The sequence below is a fragment of the Geotrypetes seraphini genome, chromosome 6 (assembly GCF_902459505.1).
Source record: "Geotrypetes seraphini chromosome 6, aGeoSer1.1, whole genome shotgun sequence".
NCBI classification, from domain to species: Eukaryota; Metazoa; Chordata; class Amphibia; order Gymnophiona; family Dermophiidae; genus Geotrypetes; species Geotrypetes seraphini.
In genome coordinates, this window is record NC_047089.1 from 209186275 (window position 1) to 209199469 (window position 13195).

General features: G+C 40.8%; 1 protein-coding gene across 4 annotated transcripts in view; it reads right to left on the reverse strand.

Moving 5' to 3' along the window:
- Positions 1-13195, reverse strand: part of PLEKHA2 (pleckstrin homology domain containing A2) — a 125378-nt gene that overhangs the window by 12811 nt on the left and 99372 nt on the right. For all 4 annotated transcript variants that reach the window (XR_004539966.1, XM_033950288.1, XM_033950286.1 and 1 more), the window contains one exon: positions 6425-6488. Coding sequence is in view for 3 of the 4 variants with exons in the window: in XM_033950288.1 (XP_033806179.1) it covers positions 6425-6488 (64 nt within the window). In the remaining variant the exon portion in view is untranslated. The remainder of the gene's footprint in view (positions 1-6424; positions 6489-13195) is intronic.

Genomic DNA, 13195 nt, shown 5'->3' on the forward strand with positions numbered 1-13195 from the left:
ATGATTTTATTTTCAATTTAGTGATCAAAATGTGTCTGTTTTGAGAATTTATATCTGCTATCTATATTTTGCACTATGGCTCCCTTTTACTAAACCGCAATATTGTTTTTTAGCGCAGGGAGCCTATGAGCATTGAGAGCAGCGCGAGGCATTCAGCGTAACTCCCTGTGCTAAAACCTACTATTGTGGTTTAGTAAAAAGGGAGGGGGTGTATTTGTCTATTCTCTGAAACCCTAGGGATCAATACTACAGGGGACTGAGAGAGCTCAGCCATCAGTAGTGAAAGGGATAGATTTGGGGCCTATGAGACATTGAGGCATAACCAGAAATTAATTTTTTGGGTACCAATGACTAAAATGGGTGGACACTAGGCACCCCATTTCTCTTCCCTCACTCCTTCTTCCTCCTCTACCAACATTTTTTTTTCAACTTTATTCATCACAAAACAACAAATCTAATAACTAGGATTGAGAGACATAGAAAGACAGAAACAGAATCCAGCATCAAATCTTAGCCTCTATAAAGAAACTCCTCTCCCCTCCAATACTTCCTTTTTCCCTTAGGATTTCTCCCTTCCATCTCCCTTTTATTGTCTGCTTTTATGGTTTCTGGGGTCTTTTTCCTCCTTTTGTGTGCTCATTTAATTCAATTGAACTGTATGCCACAGATCCAATGTGAGCATTGTGGTGTCTACAAGCTTTTGTGGATCTGATTTAATCTGAATTGTTTAGAGGTATTATATTTATATTCCCATTCCCATCCGCCCCCTGGAATGACACTAAATAGTTAAATGCATGTATACTACCGGTAGTACCAATAATACCCATAATATAGTCTGATTTAAATTCAATTTCAATTTACTTTCAAATTATCTTCAGATTGTGTTGTTAAACTCGTTTTTTATTCCTCAAATCAAATTAAAATAAAAGTGGTAAGAAAACTCTTGGGTACCTAATTCAGAGATACTCTTCTATCAATATTTTCAAGTGTGAGATGTTTTGTTAGGACATTTTATGTATTGTTATCCAGTTGAAATGGTATTATGGTAAGAGCGGATAGCATAGCTGGTTTTAAGAAAGGTTTGGACAATTTCCTGCAGGAAAAGTCCATAGTCTGTTATTGAGAAAGACATGGGGGAAGCCACTACTTGCCCTGGATCGGTAGCATGGAATGTTGCTACTCCTTGGGTTTTGGCCACTAACCTGGATTGGTCACCCTGAGAACAGGCTTGATGGACCATCGGTCTAACCCAGTAAGGCTATTTTTATGTACCCTCACAGGAAGGTAGAGGCTCATCTTTATAAAAGTATGAGAGGGGGTGAAACCACTGGTTTGGGGAAGACACTGGGAAGTGTGGTTGGGTTGGGGTGGGGAAACTAGGATAAGAGAATTGGCTGGGTATTCATAATTATATACATTCATGTTCTTCAATAACCAATTCTAAGCAGCACCAATAAAGTGCCAATATTGTGAGCCTATTGGACCTCAGTTATGGGGGAGTGTGAAGGCAATGGCCAAGGTGGCAGGTGCTGAAGACTTTCTAGGGATAGAGGCCCCCTGTGGTGGGAATGCTTAATAGTACATAGGTTTTGCCAGCAGGTTGGGAGAAAAATTAGAAGGTGGGACAGAAGACTGGGCAGGAGACCTTACAAAAAGTCTAGTGGGGCTTTTCGTAAGAAGAGAAGGAGAAAAAGCTGAGTTTCATATAGCTGCCCAATTAGTTGTGACATCTAAAATGTCCACTGATCCACAGTGGAAAGATACTCAAGGCCACAGTAGAAAGCTGGCTGAGAATTTGTCTAAAACTGCACAGACATGTCAAAAGCATTCTAGATTCAAAGGTTTGAATGGTGAATAGGAAAAAAATGTGCTAAATTTATCTATATGACCAATATGTTTACTCTTATCTTAGTAACATGTCTCTGACCATTTGATTTGTGCTTTTAGTTTATTATGTTATAATGTATAGTAAAACAGGTAGCAATAAAGATTATATTGCAAAAAAGAAAAAAAGAAAGGGGGGAGGGGGTTAAATTAACCTTAGTGTTCAATACAATAAAGGTTATAGAGGAATTGGGATCTGGGAATACCAGTTTATAGAATCCACTTGCTAAAATTAGAAATATCTTAGCTGGAAGGGGTCCCCAAGCCCCAACAGCTGAAGAAATCCAGAGCTTGATCTGTGTCAGTTACACAATGCATGCTGATTATTGGTGGGCTAGCACTGCTGGATGCTGATTTCGTGAGAGAACTGAGCATGCTCATGGTACTGGTATCTGTGAGAGAACTGAGCATGCTCATGGTACTGGTATCGGTGAGAGAACTGAGCATGCTCATGGTATTGGTATCGGTGGCACATAGTGATAGTGATGCTGCCGACTGCTGTAGTTTTTCAACACATAGCTGACGGGGTGGATTCTAAATTTATTGTGTATGTTATTATGTGTCCATGTGCTAAATTGTAAGTGGGCATGACAACAAGAAATCTTAGGATGAGAATGGTAGAACACAAATCAAACTTGAAAAGAGGCAGAATTAATAAGCTGTTAGTGGAACATTGTTTGGAGTTTCATCCTGGATTCGATGATTTGAAATGTGTTGTGATTTATGTGAAGCCAGGAAGCCAGGAAGCAGGATGCGGAAACTACAACGTGAGTAAATATGATGGATCGATAGACTGAAAACATTAAAACCTCAAGGTCTAAAACAGATTGAATGGAATGTATTTTTATAAGGTTTTGCTGAGAAATTCAATAAAATACCAAATGGCCTTTGTTAGATATTATGTGTAAAATGTTATATACTATGGGGCTCGTTTTCAAAAAAGAAAAATAATGTCCAAAAAGTGGCCTAAAGAAGCAGATAGACATTTTTCTCACTAAATCCTATTTTTGAAACCTATTTTCTAGATGGATATTTATGCTGTTCATATGCAGTTTGTCTAAATCTCAAGGGGGCAGGTTATAGGCATGGTCTGGGTAGGATTAGCGCAAGCTTATGGCGTGGACATTTAAGAATACATCTGGGGTACAGTTTTCACGTTTGGGGCTAGACCTGTTTTAATAACAGATAAGTGCCATAAAAGTGCTCAAACTGACCAGATGACCACTGAAGGGATGTATCATGGCACCCCCCCTACACACTTCCCTAGTAGTCACTGGCTCCCCTCCCACTCTCCCAAAATGTAAATGAAACAGTACATACCTGCCTGTATGCCAACTGCAGATATAATAGCCAGTCCTAGTAGAGTATCAAGCAGGTGTCTGGAGTAGCCTGGTGGTCAGTGCAGAAAAAGATACCCAGGCCCATATCACACTTTAACTACTATACTTGTAGTGGAAGGTGTGAGCTCACCAAAACACTACTGTACCATCATATGGGTGACATCATATGGTCCTCCTCCTCCGGGCAGGTGTGAGCTTTTTTGTGCTCCTGCCCGGAGCTGAACCGCTCGCTGAATGGCTGCCACCAGTTCTCGCGGGACTCGTGAGTACTTGCAATTACGTACATGCATTTAAGATTTTACTAGAGAATTTTTGTAAAGATAAATATGAAGTAGTGAACACTAAAGTCACTTATTTGCACAAAAAATAGGTCTGGGTATTGAATGATAAGTGGAACCTAAAAGTAGCCACTGTCGGAAAAAAAAGTGTCATGAGGTTTCTGAGATCCTTTTCCTCGTAATCAATATATTCAAATAGAAATTCAGGGGTCCTTTTATTAAGGCACGCTAACCGATTTAGCATGCGCTAAATGCTAAGGCATCCATTATATTCTATGGGCGCCTTAGCATTAGTGCGCGCTAAATCAGTTAGTGCACCTTAATAAAAGGATCCCTCAAATAGAATTTTAGGTTGTTCAGATTGGAAATGCAATTTATATCATGGCAGGTTGACAAGACTTGTTGTTTATGACAAAAGTGGAGAAGCCCAGGTCAGTCCAGACCAGTGGCATAGTAAGGGAGAGGCGAGGGAGGGGGGGGGGGGCGTCCACCTAGGGCGGTGTCGGCTCTCTCTGATATCACTTCCAGGTCCCACACCTAGGAAGTGATGTCAGAGGGAGAGCCAACACAACGTGGGCAGCAAGTTTGTAATGCTGCTTGTGCTGGGAAAATTAAAGAGGTACGGGGAAGGGAGGCATACACACGCAGCAGGGGGGGTCAGGAAGGAATGGGGAGACAGGTGAGTGGTGCCACCGCCACAGGGACCACTCACCCTCGCTATGCCAAGACCCAACTGGGGCTTTGCAAAAAGGGGAATGCAGCTGGGATATATGAGAGCTCAGAGATCAGAAGCAGAGTCAATGCAGTTGGGATGTCTGAGATTTCAGGGACCAGCAGTAACAGTGATGGAATTGGGAATGTGTGAGAGTTGAGGGTCCTGTAGCAATAGGGATGGAGTTAGTGTGTGTAATCCCTCAGAGTCCAGCAGTAAAGGGGATGGAATTAGGGGTGGGGTGAGACATCAGGATTTAACAGTAATGGAGGATAAATAGAGAGCCACAAGGATCTGTACTGGGACTGGTGCTACTTAATATATTTATAAATGATCTGGAAATTGGAATGACGAGTGAGATGATTAAATGTGTGGATGACACTAAACTGTTCAAAGTTGATAAGTTCATGCAGACTGAAAAATTGCAGACAGACCTTAGGAAATTGGAAGACTGGGTATCCAAATGGCAGATAAAATTTAATGTGGACAAATGCAAAGTGATGCACATTGGGAAGAATAACCCAAACCACAATTACCAGATGCTAGGGTCCAACTTAGGGGGTCAGCACCCAAGAAAAAAGATCTAGGTGTCATCGTAGACAATATGCTGAAACCTTCCACCCAATGTGCAGCAGCAGCCCAAAAAGCAAACAAGATGCTAGGAATTATTTAAAAAGGGATGGTTAACAAGACTAAGAATGTTATAATGCCCCTGTATTGCTCCATAGTGCGACCTCACTTTGAGTATTGTGTTCATTTCTGGTCGCTGTATCTCAAAAATGATATAACAGAAACAAAAAAGGTTCAAAGAATAGTGACCAAGATAATAGAGGGGATGGAACTCCCCTCATATGAGGAAAGATTACAGAGAGAGCTGAGGGGGAGTGGTGCAGAACGGGTAGAAATGAATCAATTTTTAATTTCATAAAAAATTACAAAGAATAAGGGACACTCAAAGAAGTTACATGTAAATATATTTAAAATCAATAGGAAGAACAATGTTTTCACTCAGAGAATAGTTACACTCTGGAACGTGTTGCTAGAGGATGTGGTTACAGTGGTTAATGTAGCTGGTTTTAAGAAAGATTTGGATAATTTTCAGGAGGAAAAGTCCACAGTCTGCTATTGCGACAGACATGGGGGAAGCCACTGCTCGCCCTGGGAACAGTAGCATGGAATGCCCTTGATTGTCATTTTGTGTCTAGTATTGTTAATTGTACAGTATATAGTGTTTATTTCATTGTTGGTTTTTAAATTATTTCCCTTTGATTTTGATCTGTTGTTAACCACTTTGATTTAACTTTTTGTTAATAATGGCGGTATATCAAATACAATAACTAACTGTAATAAAGTTATTCAACGTTGTTAAATTGCAAGAGGATTGTGAATAATTGCAAGAGGACTTTGTGAGACTGGGAGTCAAAATAGCAGATGACATTTAGGGCTCCTTTTACTAAGCTGTGATAGCGTTTTTAGCGTGCACAGAATTTTAGCGCGTGCTAAACCCGCGCTTCATGGCTAGAACTAATGCCAGCTCAATGCTGGCGTTAGCATCTAGCGTGCGCTAAAACCACTAGCACAGCTTAGTAAAAGGAGCCCTTAATGTGAGAGTGCAAAGTGATGCATGTGGAAAAGAGGAACCCAAACTACAGCTACGTGATGCAGGGTTCCACATTAGGAGTCACTGCCCAGGAAAAGGATCTAGGTGTCATCATTGAGAATACATTGAAACCTGTGGCTCAATCTGTTTTTACCACTTGGGATCTAGCTAGGAACTTGTGACCTGGGTTGGCCAATCTTGGAAACAGGATGCTTGGCTTGATGGACCTTAGGTCTGTCCCAGTATGGCAATTCTTATGTTCTTATGAGATGGAGTTGAGGTACGTGAGAGCTCAGGTACCAGCAGTAACAGAGTGGAGTTGTATTAATCCTCAGAGACCAGCAGCAAAGCTGAATGAAGATGGGGATTTTGAGACCTCAGAGACCAGCAGTAAAGGATATGTATGAGAACTTAGGGTTCATCAGTAAAGAGTTTGGAAATCTGAAAGACTAGATACTAACATTAAGGGCTTGGGTTAGATTTCACAATTAAAGATCCAATAGTAAGAGCTTTACACTTCTCTTGATTCCAGCTTATAATTTACACCAGGCCTTGATTTCTTCTGAAGTGCTTTAGGAGTGGTTCTGTTAAAAAGTCTCAGTAAGTTTACCTGAATATAGAAAGTCCTGGAGGTGGTTATTATTTCAAATAGGTTGTCCCTCATTAACAGGTCCCTAAAAATCAAAGAGAGGAAGGTTATCATGCAAATCAGGGTAAATAATTATTGAAAACACCTTTGCAGTGTGATAGGATAAGTCCATGCTTTGACTTTGGTCACTTGCTATGTTTATTTATTTAAAATGTATTACTTGCTACATCCTACTATTCTGAGCAAGTCACACTATAAAACATACATAATGTCTACACAAATACACAAAACATGTCATACAGCTACTCGAATATAAGTCGACCCGAATATAAGTCAAGACACCCAATTTTCCCCCAAAAAGGAGGAAAAATGGTTGACACGAATATAAGTCAAAAGGCTTAATATTCAAGTGTCCTGCCCTGCCAGGTTCTGCACTCAGCCCCTTTCCCTCCATTCCCTGCACTCGGTCCCATTCCCTACCAGGCTGTGACCCAAGCCCCTCTCCCTGCCAGGCTCTGAACACTGTCCCATCTTCCTTCCCTGTACTCTCTTCCCCCTAAAAAGAGCCAACCTCATCAGTGATGTCACAATGGCTTGATTGTCCCGTGCTCCCCTCTGCCTTCTAACCCAGCCATCAGATTAACCCTTCCCCTTAACTTAAACCACTTAGTGGTAGGCTGGGACAGGAGGGATCCCTCCCATCTCCTGCCCCGGCCGACACTAATAATTATCACCCTCCCTCCTTCTCTCCCTCGCATACCTGTTCCCTGGTGGTCCAGCGTGTATCCCAAGCTGAAATCCTCCTTTGTAAAGGTAGTAGCCAGCAGCCCACCTGGGACAGCACACAGGAGCGAGCTTTTCGTGCTCCTGGCCAGCCCTGCACCGCTCCTTGATAGGCTGCCGTGAGAATCGCGAATCCCGTGAGAACTTGCAGCAGCCTATCAAGGAGCGGTGCAGGGCCGGCCAGGAGCACAAAAAGCTTGCTCCTGCGTGCCAGCCCGGGTGCGCCGCTGGCTACTACCTTTACAATCTAAAGGAGGATTTCAGCGCGGGATACACGCTGGACCACCAAGGAACAGGTACACGAGGGAGGGAAGAAAGGAGGGTGGTAATTATTAGTGTCGGCTGGGGCAGGAGACAGGAGGGATCCCTCCTGTCCCGGCCTAAGGCAGGCCTGCAGGAAGTCCGGGAGGGTTTCAGGTGGTCACTGGGGGATGAACCGAATATATACCGGGACCCCCATTTTTGGGCCAATTTTTTGGCCCAAAAATCCCAGTTTATATTCGAGTATATATGGTATACATCATCATTAAGCTTCTCTGGTTGACATAACCATCCACAAATTGAAAGTATTTCAACGGTCCACCTATTTGAGCGTTCTCATGCTGCAAAATACAAAACTTTATCAGCCAAAATATCTCTGAAATAAAATCATTTTCACCTGCTTTCTAAACTGAACCGGACTATTAACATTTCACACCTCAACTGGAAGAGCATTCCACAGTATCGCTCCCTGACTGCTAACATCGACTGACGAGAGCTTACTAACCTCACATTTTTTTACAGATGGCACCTCCAGGCACGTGTTCTCAGAACGTAAAGACCTAATTGACTGATGTATTTGAAACAAAGATCTAACCACGCAGGGGCCACCATCCTTAAGGGCCTTAAAGATCACACAAAATTTTTTTAATTCGATCCTGCTGCCAGTGGAGATCACTGCCACCATAAGTTATTTTAATGGATGTAAACTGCTTTGATTTGTTCACCAAGAAAGGCAGTCTAGAAAATTGCTTAATAAACACAGGTCTTTCAGGGGTAGGCAATCATGAACACTGATCTGCTTGGAATTTCAGGATATCCTTAATAAATTTGCATTTAGTAGAATATGGTGAGAATGCTGTACCAATGGTTCCTCTTCCCTACCAAACCTAATATTACTCAAATTTAACTAGTCTGATAGTGTACCCAATGTAAAATATCGAACATGGGCATATAATTATATAAATTACCTGTTTAGTTGAACAGTCTATATGTGGCAGGTGCCAAGCTTTGGAATGGGTTGCCTGCAATTCTGCAACACTGTGCTGGGAGGATGAATTTTAAGAAAATGCTAAACACTCAATTGTTTTTTAGCGCATTCCTATGTTAGTTCTTTTCTTTTTTATGAGAGTTGTTTGCAATTGTGTCTATATGTGGTGTTTACCCTGTTATGATTGCAATCTTTGTAAACCGTATAGTTAATATACGGTATATACATTTTTAAATAAATGAGATCTCAAATAAAACATTTTCCCCTGTGTTTGGATTTACTATATTGAACACAAAAGAAAAGACTTCTCAGGAAAAGGATCACAAAAACAGTTTTGAAATAAAGTTCAATTGCTATAGAATACACTTAAGCATACACTCAGAATATGTGTAATCCGACCAAGAGCCGAAACTCCTATAGCCGAACCCACCGTCAACTTGCCACACGTTCTTACAACACACATATTTACCACACTGATAATGCCCCCTTATTTCACCACTACCACTAGCTTTCATCTCATTTTCACACTGATACAACTCAGCTAATTTTCTGCCCCTAGTAAATTCAAACAAAGGAGGGGATTGCAATTTAAGATGTAAACCTAAAATTCCCCAATGTCTCTTAATTGCCTGCTTAATTCTTATTGCTTTATTTGAATAAGGCAACACATCTGACCCTCAAGATACAACTCAGCGACTTTTAAGACCTGATACCGCTCATCGCCTGATGAGCACATGATCTTTCAGCTCGAGAATACCGTGAACTGTGTCACTTACTGTGACACATATGAACCCCTCTATTAAGGCGTTCATGCCAGTTTGACAATCTGCCTCTGATGGAAAGGAGAAAAGACCCATGTCCCAGAAGCTGCCCCTTTAAATACCCTCCCAGCTAGCCCACCCCCAAAGCTACCCTGCCCCTCACCTTTGGCGGGAGGCTCAAGTTTGGGCCTTTTTGCGATATGGAGCAAGTTCTCTGTGGAGTTTTCTTATGCCAGTGATAAGACTGAAGGCAGCTAGAAAGTTCTATATTTATGCTGCTACTTAAGTTTGAGGCTTTTTTTCTCCACGTTTGCGACTGCTAGATACTCTGTAGGTTCCTTCCACTGCCTGGCTTGGTAACAATTGAAATATAGCTGTGACATTAGTTTTTGTTACCTTTTATATTGGATTTGGTATGACAGTTAAAACATTCTCATGATCAAATTCTCCTTCATTAATAATGAAAAGGTCATGAAACTTGAAGGGAGTTTATATAATGATAAAATGCAAAGATATTACATGTTTAAATAATTAGTTTAATAATTGCCGAGAGAGTCATGTTGTGTAATTTTTACATTTTATTTAGTTGTTGTTAGTTTTGTACTTGTTTTATGGCATTTTATTATGTAATTGAGTGTAATCTGCCTAGAACATTTTGCAATAGCATGGAATAAAAACTATTTTAAAATAAATAAATAATTCCTCTCCAGTTCTGTTTCAAATAAGTAAATTCTCAATGTGAGAGTATCCCAAATTTGTTTCTTACATTCTGTATATGAGTTTAAGAAGAATCCATACAGTAGTCTGTTGTTTTTGTAGCTGCATGTTATAAATGTGAGAAAATGTCATGTCCCAAAAGACACATAAAATTTCGCTGATTCGTAAGCATAAGTTGTACCCTCAGAAAGGACAGCAATCCCCCTCCACATCCTCTTATCCAGCCTATTAATTTAACTTTGTGGGTGCCTTCCTGAGCCTTGACTGTAGATCCCTCCAAAATCAAGAATGGTTGAATTTCAGAAGTTGGGAAGTTAGGAAATACAAGTCCTGACCAACCTCTGAGAAAACAACTCGTACCTACAAGAGGAAAAATAATCTACACAAGATCACAAGATCCTGTAATTTTCACATGAACCTCTACACTGGATTTTAGATCCAAGTTGATTTGTGTGATTCTAGCCAATAATGTACTGTATATCCAAGAGAAGTCCATAAGCCATTATTGAAATGGCTTGGGAAATCCACTGCTTATTCCTAGGATAAGCAGCATAAAATCTGTTTTACTACTTGGGATCTAGCTAAATACTTGGGACCTGGGTTGGCCATTGTTGTAGAGAGGATCCTGGACTTGATGGACCTTCAGTCTGTCCCAGTATGGCGGCTCTTATGTTCTTATGTGAGTCAAGTATAGGACAATCAAGCCACTGTGACATCACTGATGAGTTTGACTCTTAGGCATTAGAGGAATGAGGCTTTGTGACATCACAATCTCAGCTCTGGAATGTTGCTACTATTTGGGTTTCTAGCTAGGTACTTGGGACCTGGGTTGGCCATTGTTGGAAACAGGATACTAGGCTTGATGAACCTTCGGCCTGTCCCAATATGGCAATTCTTATGTTCTTAAGCCTGCTGTTAGCATAACAAGGCTGCCCCTGGAGAAGAATGGATGTGGTAACCCCCGAACAGAGTTTAAAGTATTATTGTACTCTTGTCCTTAAGGCCAAGAACTCTTGCTTTGGGGGCTACATTTCTTGTTAAATTTGTAAGTTATCAAGATAAGAATTTTCTTTTCTTTGAGCCTAAACAACTTTTGGACTTTGTTGTATCAAAAGAAAGGTTGGTAACCATGTCTAGTGAAGTATGACCTGCCAGCTGGCTGTAATTCGGGAATCTAATGCCGTGACTTTAATTAATTTTCTTATTACCATTTGGAAGCTTATTTCTTTTCTTGATCTTCATTTTTGTGGACTAAATAAGATATACTAGTTAATGTTTCTTTATAAGTTTTATTGAATAGGATTTCTGGATCTGTAGCATCATGTAAAAACAATGCTTGTATTAAAATTGAAAATCTTATGAATAATAATAAAGTATTATTGTACATGAACATAGTTACTGTTTACTACAAAAGACTGTCTTTTTGAAACCTCTTGTGATTGTGACAGTGGGAATTTGGCTTCTCATGTCATTTGGGGCCTTTACAGGAAAGATTTCCAACAATATGTGGTTAATGCTGACCCACTTCAGATAGGAAACACTTCTTCAGACTTTTGCCTTTCTAAAATGGCTTTGATGCTTCAATTCAGAGACACTGGCTTACCAGACAGGTTTATGGAGGACTAAGGTCTGGGTGTGGCCTCTCACTGAAAGTGAACATGCTACCTGAACTGAGGCACCATGGTTAGATAGAGAAGAGAGTTCTACTTGCTGCACTGCCTATTTATTAAAACCCAGATTTAAATCATATACTCTATTGGATGGATTCTGAAGAAAGCTGACATCTTTGTAAGCCATCATACTGAATACTGGACCAACAAACCAGGTGCTGTAGGAGCAATCACGCAATGTAACACAGATATTTAAAAAAAAAAAAAAAAAAACCAACACCCCAGTGAGAGTAACTTACTTAAATATTATTCTATCAAATGTGTGAAGGGCAACTGACAGAAAGTTACCTCTGCAAACAGGACAGTACAGGAGCTTGTTTCTGGCCAGTTGCAGTAGGACAGGAGACAAAGCAGGCTGAGGACTGGTTTCCCCTCAACCCAGCGTGGAAAAATGGAGCCGACTGCTAACCTTAGCCAAAGGACAAATTTGGAAGGGTGGCCGGAAAACAATCACAATTCCCTGAAAAGCAAGTCCAATTCCAGACCTCAAAAGCAAACTCAAGTGTTATTGTTTTTCAAAGGGTAGGAGTAGCAGACATGCAGCATGGAGGAGTAATCTAATGGTTAGTGCAGTGGGCCAAGAACCAGGTGACCTTGTCTGATTACCACTGCAGCTCCTTGTGACCTTGGGCAAGTCGCTTAGCCTTCCATTGCCCCAGGTCCACTTAGATTGTGAGCCTACTAGAAAAGACGGAAAGAGAAAGTGTCTGCATATAATACACCAAACCCAATATAATGCTGAAGTTGGGGTCCAAGATATTTGACCGCATTATAAGTGAATCTGCATCCCTTCACTGCATTGTAAGCGGTACTGCATTATATCGAGCCGTGTTATATGGGGTTTATGATGTATATGTAAATTGCTTTCGATGTACCACAGAAAAGTAGGAAGCAGCTGGCTGAAAGGAAAACTTTTAATTTATTTCCCTTGAATTCATGGCATATATATATGAAGGAGAGGCAGCTAATGGGAAAATTAAAGGGGCTAAGGAGGGAAAAGTGATTGTGGGGTGGTCTCATGAAAAGGATGGAGGAGGTACTAAAAATATGATTCTTGTCATTTGTCACCACGATTTCCATCACCAAACCAAGCGAAAACTAAGGGCTCCTTTTACTAAGCTGCGATAGCATTTTTAGCGCGCGCACTAAACCCGCGCTACGCAGCTAGAACTAACGCCAGCTCAATGCTGGCGTTAGCGTCTAGCGTGCGTGCTGAAACCGCTATCGCAGCTTAGTAAAAGGAGCCCTAAAAGAGGAGTGGGGGAACCTGGCACAACCGTGAGCTCATAAATACAGACCACCCAGGGATACAGTATTCCTATACGTTATGCTCTGTCCATGCACTGTATATGCCCCCTTAAATTTACACACATTTGGCAGGTAAGTGAACACGAAAGAGGCATGCAAATGTGGGTGCATAGATTATAGATTGTCCTTTTGGATCCTTAGTAAGCCTTTAGAAACTAACTGCATGCTAAATTTTATTTATTTATTTAAAAACGTTTACCCTACTTAACACTAAACGACTCACAAAAAACAAACTCAATTGAATACACAAAAAACCAAACATAACACACATTACAAAAATCTGGTATTAAGTCATCACATGTTA